Here is an 11,838-nt window from a genome sequence, read left to right as displayed (position 1 = left end):
CTTATGAGCCGAATCACACGTTCAAAGCACCTGACAAGATATTCTCCGAAGGGGTCCAACCCCAAGACCAAGACCGACATCATGTGGAAACGACCTTATTCCGCAAAGGTTCAGGATTGTCTGTCTTCACCCCCGAGGTTTGACGGAAAGGACAATTGTCACAATCTGGCCAACCGTATCACGGCCTATTGACAGATGGAGCCACAAGTAGAAGGAAATGACCATGGGGCGGTGAAGAAATTTCTGAAATGTCCTGTAGAAAGTCCGGGGGTCTTTAATGATTCTACTATGCTTCGTTACTCTACGAAATATTGACTGAATCTTCATGATATAGCCCTTCTGTTATCATATAATGAGATGGAAATTTTTCCAGAGACATTTTAAACTGCTTCACTGGCTACTTATCCGACCAGCCGCAAGAGATTCCTCCGAGCGATTCTGCCATCTGGCGGCCATCGATTGACCGATGAGGACTGCAAACCAGATGGTACAATGCTTTTCATCTTCTGTTTGCTCATAAGAAATTAAACGATAAAGCAAAGTTTAAAAGAATAATGTCGAGCGTTTATTAGGCTAGCATTTTACTGAAAAGACTGAATCAGATAAATTATTATGTTATCATTATATCATCAAAAATTAATGAAGACAAACATCACTCGACGGTGGTTCCAGCGTAACCGTCTGATGCAAGAGTCCCAAGACACCAGAGTTTGACTCTCCCTCTCCCTCTCCCTTTTGCAAGACATGTGTGTCATCTATAATGCAAGTGAGCATTAATTTGGAATACATTATTCTAAAAGACTTGGCCGGCTGTCGGGTGACACGAGCTTTGTTTTGTTGTTAAACTTGACACCACCAAATCGAATTAACTGCTGATGGCGTACATACTGTAAAACTGGTCAGGAGTCGTATAAAGACGTTGTATTAGAATACATCAGGCGGACTACAGTAGTACTTCGATCGAGATCTGAGTCAGTGGAACACAAGATATACTAGATTTACACATCTACAATTATCATGACTCTCCTGCTCCTACTTTACTACTGTCTGAATGCATGTCAACATCAGAGATGATGACATCATTGTGGTTGACACTGACGCCATTTTCCTTTGAGAGCATGGCCATTTTCTCTGACACAACATGACCGTTCATTTCGGCCTCACTGTTCAAGGTCTGCGTTTTATCCGCACATGACACTGGTAAATGTTTCGATTTGGCTGTGTATTCAAAGTATTTAGAAAATGTATAAAGAATTCCTCCCGAAATGTTTGTGAGAATACCCAATGCAGTCAATACATTGAGAACAACTCCTCCGAAAGCGAATATGCCGATTCCTGTCTGTACGACTGTTTTCAACATCGCGACGACCGTAGTGGTGAGAGCAGAGTTGACACTTGTGCATAGGAACATGGAATAGTTCAACAGACAGCCAAGAGATATCACGAGAAGAAACGTGAAAATGAAAACAGGATCTCCGAATCGATCGTATTCCATCGCTTTCAAAGGTTCAAGAGAAATCCAACTGAGCGTGAACAAGACTGGCAACGTGTTGATGCTGTTGAGCTGTAGTGTCTCCACCGTTGATTTCTTCTCGCAGTGCATCTGGACCAGGACTAGATAGAGAGCTTGAGTGACGTTGCTGGTTGCGCCACACAGGTAGGCCATCGTGTTGAACGCCAGGTCGCCTGCACCTAGAAAGACAGTGTAAAGAGACATTCATTGAACTGCAGTGAAGATTACGTTCGAAACCCTTGGCCCTTTCCCGCCACCCAAGTCAAAGAAGTAACAAGGATGTAGCTTTGAGATAGATCCAGGCACAATTTGTATCCCGTTGAGTACAACCTGTCACCGAAGTCGTGACTGCACCTTTAATACAGCATTTGTTTCGATCTGTGACGTCGACAAAATGAAGCAGCGTCTGAAGCATGACAATTACACGAAGAGTCTGAGTCGTCTTTACTTACCGGCTATAATGCATCCTGTCGTCATAAAGCCAATGGATAGAATGATAAGTTTTGAAGGAGGGCCTTTCTTTAGCATGAAGTACCCGAGCACCAGGCTGACTAGAGGAGTGCATCTCTTCAACACGCCATACATGGGGATATTCATACTATTGAGTGCGTACAGTCCCAGCGCCGAGTTGAGGGCGTAACACAGAGATGGAAAGAGGAAACTACGGCCACGTTCTATGGTGTATTTCGGCAGTTTTATCTTGTCGAATAGAGACAAAACTTCTAAGAGGAGAATGGTGAAGATCATCTGGCCAATCATGATCAGGAATGGATAGTGGAAGTTGAGGGATGACAACACGGCTTTGTTGACGAACGCCATTGAAGTCGAACAAGCACCGTAAAGGAGAGCGGCAGCGAGACCTCGAAGACGACTGTGGACTGCCTCAGACGCCCGCTCCACGCTGGTTGGCGTTACTGAAAAACATAAAATGAGATAGAAGATTAGTTTCTTATATATTGGTATTTTGCAACACTTTCATATCTTAAACTTCCCTGATTAAACCGAGAAGGTACAGATTGAGGACAAACTGCCTCGTCCCGAAATTGCCGTGTCTTTCCCACCTATTAATTTCATTCTCCCCAACCTCGAAAAGGTTCAGAAGAATTGTATATTGTCTTTTCACCATGTTCGGTACCGGCGCGTCAAGAAGCAAACTTTCATATAAATGTATTTGAAAGACTCTGCTTGTCCGTACAGACAAAAAAAGGTGTGTATGGAAAAAAAGCGACCTCACCTTGCATTGTCCCATCCAATAACTTGGGGCACAATAAACCACATATATGGTTGTATTCTAAAGGTTATCAAGGGTTTTTTTGGTTGTGTACAGGCTTTTGGCTGGGCTTTTGGTGTCTTTTCGCAAGAGAGCTGGGACTGTTGGGCGTGATCAGCAAACCCAGTTTCAATGTGAATATTGCCAGCCTCAAGCTGGTTGTGGTTTGTTATGTAATGTTCTCTGTTCTCAGGGTCGTAGAAGTGTGACACTTTGTTTAGTGACGTACTATATATAGTAATAGGCCGGTGATCGGCTTATATACCCAGGTATAGGCACAATGTCTGTCCTCCATTTTCACTAGGCAACTACCTCATACCTTAACCAACATGAGCATGTGAATGAGGGGGTGATTGGCGGTTGAAAGATGTCACACTCACAGAACAAACGAACAGTGTTGAATATAAAAAAATGTCCAAATCGGGTCCAAAAATGCTCACCTTTGACTCTCTTGACTTGTAGCGGTACATATCGAAGGAGCCCCATTTTGACAACCTGATTCTCGAAACGATTCTAGACGAATGGCATTCAAGCCAAACTGACACAAATCGTCAACGAGGCATGAGAGCACAGTCAATGGTATGAGTATTTATGGGCCTTTTGTTCGTGAAATAAGTACTTGTTGAAAGTATTCCTTTATACACAAAATCTTGGGTGTGCCCTCTGGAGCGTTCAAATCCTTTGAATGACGTAGGTCAACACACGAGCTTGACGAGTTCACGTGGTTTCATCAAGTTAATAGTTTGTTGCTGTGAAATCGTTCGTCCTGTTCCTCATGTCCCTGGTCACAGGTGATGACAGAGACTGAATAAAGTTTATCAATCAAACTTGATCATTTTAAACATACGCGGAGATGACAAAGTCTGTGAAAAAAAACCCTCCATGGTTTGGTGATTGTGTGGGCTAGGTGTGACATCACAGCTTGCTACTAGTGCTCTCTGTTATGACAACAGTCGCCAGGAATGAGTCAAATACTAGGACGGCGATAATTGATCCATCAATATATTGAGCGTGTACTCACGAATGTGCGAAACTGGTGGCAAAACACTGGCTTCGTCCCAGTTCAGAAGACTATCGAAGACATGACAGAGAGCACACTACTCAGCAGAGCATGTCCCCTGGAAAAAGGCTCCGGAACAACCGACTCTGCGCGATTTCATCTTGAGTTACTGGTCGTTGCCATGCAGCGTCTTCGTTCAATCTTGCAACAAACAATTTAGTATGAACATGGTAGGACAGGAATAATACCAGGGTTCAATGACCCCTGTTACACTGTCCCATTTGTCGTAAAGTTTTCCAAATTATGAAATCCGCTCACTCGACTTGATATGTGAAAATTCATTTGGTTGATTAACACTAAGCTGACCCTATCGATCAATAAAGCCTTGGAACTTGAGCTATGTAAAGCCATTATTCAACAATAAGAAGATAAAACCACATAAGGATCTCGTTCCAAAATATTATTTCTTATTTTGCCGACGGTCACTAAATAACTAGAGCCGACTGTCAGATACAGAAACTTGTCCAATGACGGGTATTTAGGAACAAACAGAAAGTAATGGCATTGCCTTGTTCACGTTTCGCTTCAGGGCTTCAGGGCCAAGGACAGCTCATTTCTGACAGCTCTCGGTCCTCGGTCTTGGACGACAGTGGAATAATGCCAGTGACCACTCTCGTGAAATAAATCTTGGGGTTCAATAGGGTTAAATAAAGACAGCAGACATGACGCAAAGGGAGGTAGGAGGCCGGTTTTGGTTTCCCGTCAGTCCCCGGTTCAGTTTCCTGGGGATAATTTCGTAGTGAAATCCACAGCCATCAGCGATTCAGAAAAAATAATCGAAGCCACAGCTTTGAATAATTTATCACTGCAACAGATTGCAAATCTTTTTCATTACACCTCTATTCGCAGTCATGTATCGTAGACCTATATATCTTGATAAGAATAATTCCAAGCATTGAGGACACAGATGGTCATGTCACTGTCTCGACGATGGGAAATTCTATTGTCGCATCATGCATGGAAACATGGCTAGAACAGCGTGTTGCATTACATCTACCCCAGGGCGATGATCAAAGCAGTAAAGATATCAGACCTACTGATTTTTACCTCAGAGGCCAAGTAACGATGATGTCTTGAAAGTCGTTTGGAATGGTTGATGGTCACCATGTAGCGGGGCCCCGAAACTGAAAGACGCTATACATGCTTCCCGAAATTGGTGGCTTGCATTGGAACTAACTTTTTCCCCCTTGTCCGTCATCAAAGGCATCAAGTGTGTTGGTCAACCATGACTATCTCCTTTGTCCCTCCACCATAAGGCCTAGTTTCCCCTTATGACATCACTATTTCGGACAGTCAGCGCCCCATTTCTGGAAAGGTGTATATAGCGACCGTCAAAATTACTAACAGACGACATTTCCTTTTATTTCTCTTGGGGCCCTTGTCGTTTCTTTGCTCAGCCCAGCCTTAGAAACTGGTCTATCCCAAATGCATCTTTATCGGCAAACAACCGAAAATGTATACAATGTATCTATATTAGACGTTTCAAGCAGCGTACAACGCCAATCAGTTGGTCCAGGCTGGAGAAGGGTTATCAGAAGAGACAGACGATAGCCAATATCTTATAGAGTAAGCCTTGTACCTGTTGCTTTAAGCCAATATGGAAAGGAAATCAAAAGAAAACCACCGAAAGATACCAAGAGCGTATTTAGTGAAAACGACTAATATTTACCTTTCATTTTGGATCCAAAATGTTTACGGCCTGTTCATGTCCGAATCCATTTCGAGTAACAACTGAGAGTCAGCCCTGTTTGACAAGGTCCCTAATGCCTCAAACAGTGGGTTTTTTTATGACTTGTTAACACAGAGACCCGTCATTAGTTGTGCCTATTATATAGGCTAACAGCAGACATGTGTCATTATTGATCTGGTGATGGCAGTATTATGTAGAGCTGGTTGTTTCATCGAGAATGACCCGCGTAATTCGGTGGCTTCAGGCGGACCTCCAACGTCCCTCGACGGATGTACATCCAATAGCCCTCAACAGGCGGACCTCCAACGTCCCTCGACGGATGTACATCCAATGGCCCTCAACAGGCGGACCTCCAACGTCCCTCGACGGATGTACATCCAATGGCCCTCAACAGGCGGACCTCCAACGTCCCTCGACGGATGTACATCCAATGGCCCTCAACAGGCGGACCTCCAACGTCCCTCGACGGATGTACATCCAATGGCCCTCAACAGGCGGACCTCCAACGTCCCTCGACGGATGTACATCCAATAGCCCTCAACAGATGGACATCCAACATTCCTGGAAGGATGGACATATACCATCTCTAGACGGTGGACATCCATCATCCCTGGAAGGATGGACATCCAATATCCTTGGAAGGAGGGACATCCAACATCTCGGAAGATGGACATCCAACATCCCTGGATGGATGCTCATTCCAGTCCAGCGGTACAGTGGGTCTTTGATCAGCTTAGAACCTCACATGAGCTTTGAATACATGTACATGTACATGTATTTTCCTCCATTGGACCATCCCAGGTTATACACGTAATAAATAAGTCGGTTCGATGTACATGTATTTTTCCACTTTTATTCAAACTGAATATAAAGCAATGTTGCTGCATAATTACTTCGTTCACCTGTCATCATTCATGTTACAATACACTTAGCAGATGCATGAATAATCGAAGATGAAACAACACTTTCTCCATGACCACTTGCACGCTTCGATTTCTCCATGATATGGTGCATGCGGTCATTCTCTCACTAGGTAACTTTGTCATATTTCAGTATTATCTTCTCCCACTTCCGTACAAAGAGTTCCATTCAATATACAAGTCCAAATCCTTGTTAGAGACACTAGCACGTACTTGTCCTAAGGCATCTTCAAGATCTTTGATCACAATCGGTCGAACCTGATCTGGCGTGATATGTTCTATGTCCCCAAATGAAATACTGCGTATCGGACCAAGGGCAGCTTCTCGGCACAAGTTAGCCATGTCAGCTCCTGAATAACCTGAACAAAGGTGTAAATAGTGGTTATTGATTGTGATTGGATGTTATGTCTAATGGGGCCAAGTCTGTTGGGATTAATATTCGCACACATAGAAATAATTGTCATATTCCTCATACTAAATCAGTCCAGAACCATCATACTGAATGATGTTGTTTGTGCCAGAGCAAAGTGTGTACTCGTTAGGGTGCCTGACTGAGGGTCAACCTCTCGACATCTTAGTTGGAACTTTGACACTATATACATGTGCTCTGATGAAAAAAAGGTTAGGAGAATCCTACCTTCTGTTTTTGTACATATCTGACTGACTTCCTCTTCAGTCAACTCGTATGCCTGTTTTGATAACAAGTTGTAAATGATCTGCCTTCTGGCGGCAAACTCTGGTAACTGGATGTATAGGCGCTTCACAAAACGTCTTCGCGCAGCTTCGTCAATCTCTTGAGGTCTGTTTGTAGCACCAACCACTAGGAGGCGTTCATCACCTTCAGTTGTTGCACCGTCCTGTAGGAGGAGGAGAAAGAGAGAGAAGCAGGCTTTGAAACGAAAGCTAACCTGTTTTTGACTGAAAATTCCCTTTTCTAAGACTAAGAGTCAAAGACATGTCCCCAAACACTTGGAATTGTCAGGACCTGTTGACCGTCTCATTACGATCCTTTTGTCGCATGACTGTTAAATAAAACAAACTGCCACATACATCAACAATCTGAGGAGAGTGAACAGTTTACATGTATCACAGCAGCTTACCAACTGAACAAGGAATTCTGTCTTGATTCTCCTGGATGATTCGTGTTCTCCGTCAGATCTCTGGCTGAGCAGGGAGTCGATCTCATCGATGAAGATAACTGCTGGTTGATGGAGACGCGCCACACCAAACAGGGTTCGCACCATCTTCTCACCCTCACCAACCTGAGATAAAGATATCTTTAGCTTTAGTGGAGGACAACCAACTTGAGCACAATTGAGACGTCCTGCTGTACTAAAGGCCCAATCCCCAATACCAATACACAAGCTCAGCAAATCCTTACACAATGTTTTGCCCCACATGAATTTTCTTTATGCTGGTTGTCTATTTCGAAATTCCTGCCGTTTTTTGTCTATCCTGGTGTCCTAAGAAAGACCATTCCCTCATTATAGCTGGTCCTCCCTTCATCCACTTCATTCATTATACATGTAGAGTTGAAAGACAACTAATGCTGAGCAGAGCTGTCTGTTAAACAGAGATGCTGCAAGATGACCTACCCATTTTGAAGTCAAAGATGAAGCACTAATGCTGAAAAACGTCGACTTGGACTGACTGGCAATGCATTTTCCTGAAAGGGATGACATCAATTAATCGGACATTGTGTTTTATCACCTGCCAAAAGCTGTGAGAAAATCATACGAAGCCCTACATTATTAGGTTGAACACCATTAAAACCAATCTACCCAACTCAATTGGTGAGAATGAAGTGCTAGCTTACCGATGAGAGTCTTTCCTGTCCCTGGTGGCCCAAACAGAAGCAAACCTTTTGGTGGTCCTCTCAGTCCAGTGAAGATGTCCCTGAACAAACAGAGTAGAGTATTGTTAGATGTAGTGATGTTCTGGTTCTGTGATATGACATGTCAAAAGTTTCCTTTCCTCTTCTCTTGACTTGTTAAGGAGGCTCAGAATCAAACCTGCATTGAAAAGATGATGTTGAGACCCCCAGCCAATGCACAACCAGCCAGACGAATAAAACATTATCACTTACGGACGTAACATTGGCCAAACAACAATTTCTTTGATTGTAGCTTTAGCAAACTCCAAGCCAGCAATATCATCCCAGGTTAGGGCAGGTCCGTGGTCCATAATCTCGCTCATGATCAGCTCCACCATCTTCTGATCCAAGTGTTTGTATCTTTCATCGAGCTCTTCACTGGCAGCAGACGATCCTTTCGCAGTGCCCCCTGGACCTATTTTACGCATCAATGACACACTGAAAGAAGACAAAGACAAACATACTCAATTGTCTCATGCTTGCAAGTGCAACAGTAGGATTTAAGTTTGGTTACTCTGAGATGCTCAACTTCCATCTCACAAGATGCCACACAAGATGCTTTCTGGTCCAACGGAAGAAGCCAAAAGCAATACACTAACCAATGAACAACTACGTCACTCCTTATACATGTAATAAAACTTGATAAGAAAGTTTGGACAATTCTGAGGCTGTTTACAGAACTTAAAGAATCAACCTTACCCATCATCTTCATCTTCTTTGTTTATCACTGGTGGCACAAATTTACCAGCCGGACCTCGTCTGGAAGAGACATATCATATGGACAGGGAAAGGTTATACGTTTGATACATTACAGGAACAAACAGCCCCAAGACACAAATAGCTCAAAGTTCCACAAGTAAGAAAGTAGATGTGAAGTGATCTTTGTCGAATTGGAACATGAGGGATGCTACCCGAGATTAGGCAGGTCTATTTCACAGAACCTGTAGGCAAGGGATCACTATTTCCTTCTCTTACAGGGAGCGTAGATGACTAATACCGCTGAGTTAGGAAGAAAATGAAAAGAAGGATTACAGGACGTTCACATAAACTGCTTGCTCTCTACCTCGTTCCAAGCGATTTCTTGCTCGTCCCGTAAGACGGACCACCATGCTTCGACCCTGCCGAGGAACCACCTCGTCGATTACGCCGCTGATTGTCAATCACCTGAAGCATGAATAGGGAGCTATGAGTCTGATGAGAAGAGAAGGCCAATCAAATCAATACACGTTGTGTTTATCGAATGACATATAGTCCCAGGTGAATGACATGTCAGCAGATCTAATAGATGAACTCACCAATTGTTCTTTAGCTGTCCGAAATGCATTGTATGCCTGACCATCAGCCTCATCCTCAGGGGCACCTGGTCCCAAGTCACCTCGGCTGCCATGGTTACTTCCAGAAGGGGCTACTGGGAAAGGTAACTTATTCTCCACAGCTTTTGAAAAGGTAAAGTTTGGTCCAGCTGCCTGTCGACGTTGTGGAGGCTTTGCTAGATTTGAAATCCCTGCTCCAGAGAAGAGTGACTGATCAGGAGAAGAGGACTGATGTCCAAATGATTGACCGATATGCACCCCAAAGGCAGAGGGAACAGTCTGTTTCTGCCTGGGATTGAAAACGTTTCTCTGTGAGGTATCTGGTCCTTGATTTGCAAAGGAAGGACTTTCATTTCTCTGGATGGACTTGTTTGAACTGTCTCTTTGGAATGATTTTTTCAAATTTGCAGTTTCATCTTTGTCTCCGCTGATGATGATATCTGCATCGCAGGATGGGAGAATGGCTTCAGAGAAATTCTGAAAAAACAAGATGATACCAATTTGTTGATTTCACTGGGATGCAATGAGCTCAAGAAACAGGTTTGACATTGATCTCTCTCATCTTATTCACTCTTAATGAAAAACAAACCTTAGATTCTTCAATGAGTTTTTGGACACTTTCTAAACTTGACAGTGTGCTCTCAGTCAGTGAGGTTTGCCAGAGGCTACTTTCTGAAACAAAAGAAATCTAGTTTAAATTCAAATAAGGGTTGAAGGAATTCTCTGATGATGACACCATTTGAAGATGGAGCTCTTAAAATATGGTATGAATGTACAAGGAATACAATCAAATCAAGTAACTTTTTCGTTACGAAATTCAAGCCAAACTTTACTGCAATCAATCCAGTCTCACTTGATCCCAGGCAGTGGCAATTGATGAGATTCCTATGATAAACCTCATTTTCTCAACCACCTGTTTTCAAATTCAATAAGACAGTTTTTCAGTGTCTTGAAAATTAGTCACAATGTTTAACTTACCGTTTCGGTTGCTCCTAGCCAAATTCAGCGCACCATCAGCATAATTATTTAGTCCTGAAAATAAACAGTTGAAATGCCCTTTCAAAATGTTCACCATATAACAATTCGCATTCTTGAATTTGAGAAATGAAATTTGACAAGACCCAGTTATCATACCAAAGCTGTCAGATGAATCCAACTTTTCTGAGAGGGTGGAACTTGGAAGAAGGGGCATAATATGACATTCTGGTTTCAGATAAGATACTGACCAATTTTTTCATCAGGGCAGTCCACAATGGCCATGTACTTGTTGGCATAAGAGTTCAAAAGTGCGTCAGAACAGGCAGGGGAACAGCTGAAAATAAAATTTGAACATAAGATCAATGACTATGATCTGAGGTTCATGTTAATATTGAATGATTTTAGATGTCAGATGTCAGGGAAATTCATGATCTTCTAAATTTATGAAGTGTTAAATCCATTTTGATCTTAGATTTTATCAACGTTTCTATTGAATTCTGATAGAAATAAGATATTTTAAGATATCTGATGATCACATCACAACTCTTCTCAGATTGAAAACTCATGAATGAATGCACAAACCTCTGACTGTTGCGATGGTATTGAACTTCAGACAGCAGATTTCTCAAGCCGTCTGCCTTCTCAGGGAGAGTACATTCCTCTGAATTACATTGGAAGAATAACTGTTGCCAACGGTGCACACTCTCATTCGAATTGGCCTCGGCTGTCATACCGATCTACAGACCATTTATTGAGTATAAAAGTATATTCAGTCCTGAAGATCACAAAAAAGGGAACATTGTGACTTATGGCTATGAGACTGCTGAACAAGTTTCTACTTCTCAACATCCTGGCCCCAGTAGTTTTCAATATACTCCGTCATTACAGGAGTCTCAAAAGATGGTTGGGAACTGGCGAAAATAGATACATCAATTTTACACCAATTTTGGTCTTTTCATCCAGAATTGCAAAATACATTTGGATGTTTTTCAGCTAAATGGTTTCTTAGTATATTTATACGTGTATCCAGTGCATGTAAATTACAAAATTTTTAATTTTAAGTACTGAAAAATGAGTTTTGAAAGAATTTTAATTTTGACAGAAGCGCCATCGCATTGGCAACTAGAGACTCAACTGAAGTACCAAACTGGCATCATGTTGACGAGAGTAACCAATAGAAAATGTACACGACGTTCCCGTCTCCAGGTGCAGAAAGCTCAT

The 11,838-nt window shown here is 42.6% G+C and overlaps 2 protein-coding genes across 4 annotated transcripts; both read right to left on the bottom strand.

The window, feature by feature from the left end:
- Nucleotides 1–548: 548 nt before the first annotated feature.
- LOC135495970 (putative UDP-sugar transporter DDB_G0278631) lies at nt 549–6,219 on the bottom strand. 3 transcript variants are annotated; one of them, XM_064785054.1, is made up of 4 exons: nt 5,513–6,218; nt 3,805–3,984; nt 1,966–2,427; nt 549–1,692 (listed from the first exon to the last, which is right to left on the bottom strand). In XM_064785054.1, exons 3-4 carry the CDS (start codon nt 2,330–2,332, stop codon nt 1,016–1,018), a joined length of 1,044 nt encoding a protein of 347 aa, XP_064641124.1. In that variant the 5' UTR covers nt 2,333–2,427; nt 3,805–3,984; nt 5,513–6,218; the 3' UTR covers nt 549–1,015. The 3 variants fall into 3 exon arrangements, with proteins under 3 accessions (XP_064641124.1, XP_064641116.1, XP_064641109.1); XM_064785046.1 differs by lacking the exon at nt 3,805–3,984 and having other exon boundaries at nt 5,513–6,219; XM_064785039.1 differs by lacking the exons at nt 3,805–3,984; nt 5,513–6,218 and adding an exon at nt 3,224–3,571.
- A 147-nt stretch (nt 6,220–6,366) lies between these two features.
- Nucleotides 6,367–11,729, bottom strand: LOC135482731 (fidgetin-like protein 1). Its single transcript, XM_064763052.1, has 14 exons — nt 11,683–11,729; nt 11,200–11,392; nt 10,866–10,951; nt 10,618–10,671; nt 10,229–10,311; nt 9,622–10,116; nt 9,390–9,490; nt 9,026–9,085; nt 8,540–8,764; nt 8,270–8,349; nt 8,049–8,119; nt 7,554–7,715; nt 7,091–7,310; nt 6,367–6,812 (listed from the first exon to the last, which is right to left on the bottom strand). The coding sequence occupies exons 2-14, from the start codon at nt 11,346–11,348 to the stop codon at nt 6,589–6,591; spliced, it is 2,010 nt and encodes a 669-aa protein (XP_064619122.1). The 5' UTR covers nt 11,349–11,392; nt 11,683–11,729; the 3' UTR covers nt 6,367–6,588.
- Between the last annotated feature and the right edge of the window lie 109 nt (nt 11,730–11,838).

The sequence above is a fragment of the Lineus longissimus genome, chromosome 1, assembly GCF_910592395.1.
Source record: "Lineus longissimus chromosome 1, tnLinLong1.2, whole genome shotgun sequence".
NCBI classification, from domain to species: Eukaryota; Metazoa; Nemertea; class Pilidiophora; order Heteronemertea; family Lineidae; genus Lineus; species Lineus longissimus.
The sequence above is the reverse complement of the archived record's forward strand: the minus strand, read 5'-3'. Positions and strand labels throughout refer to the sequence as shown.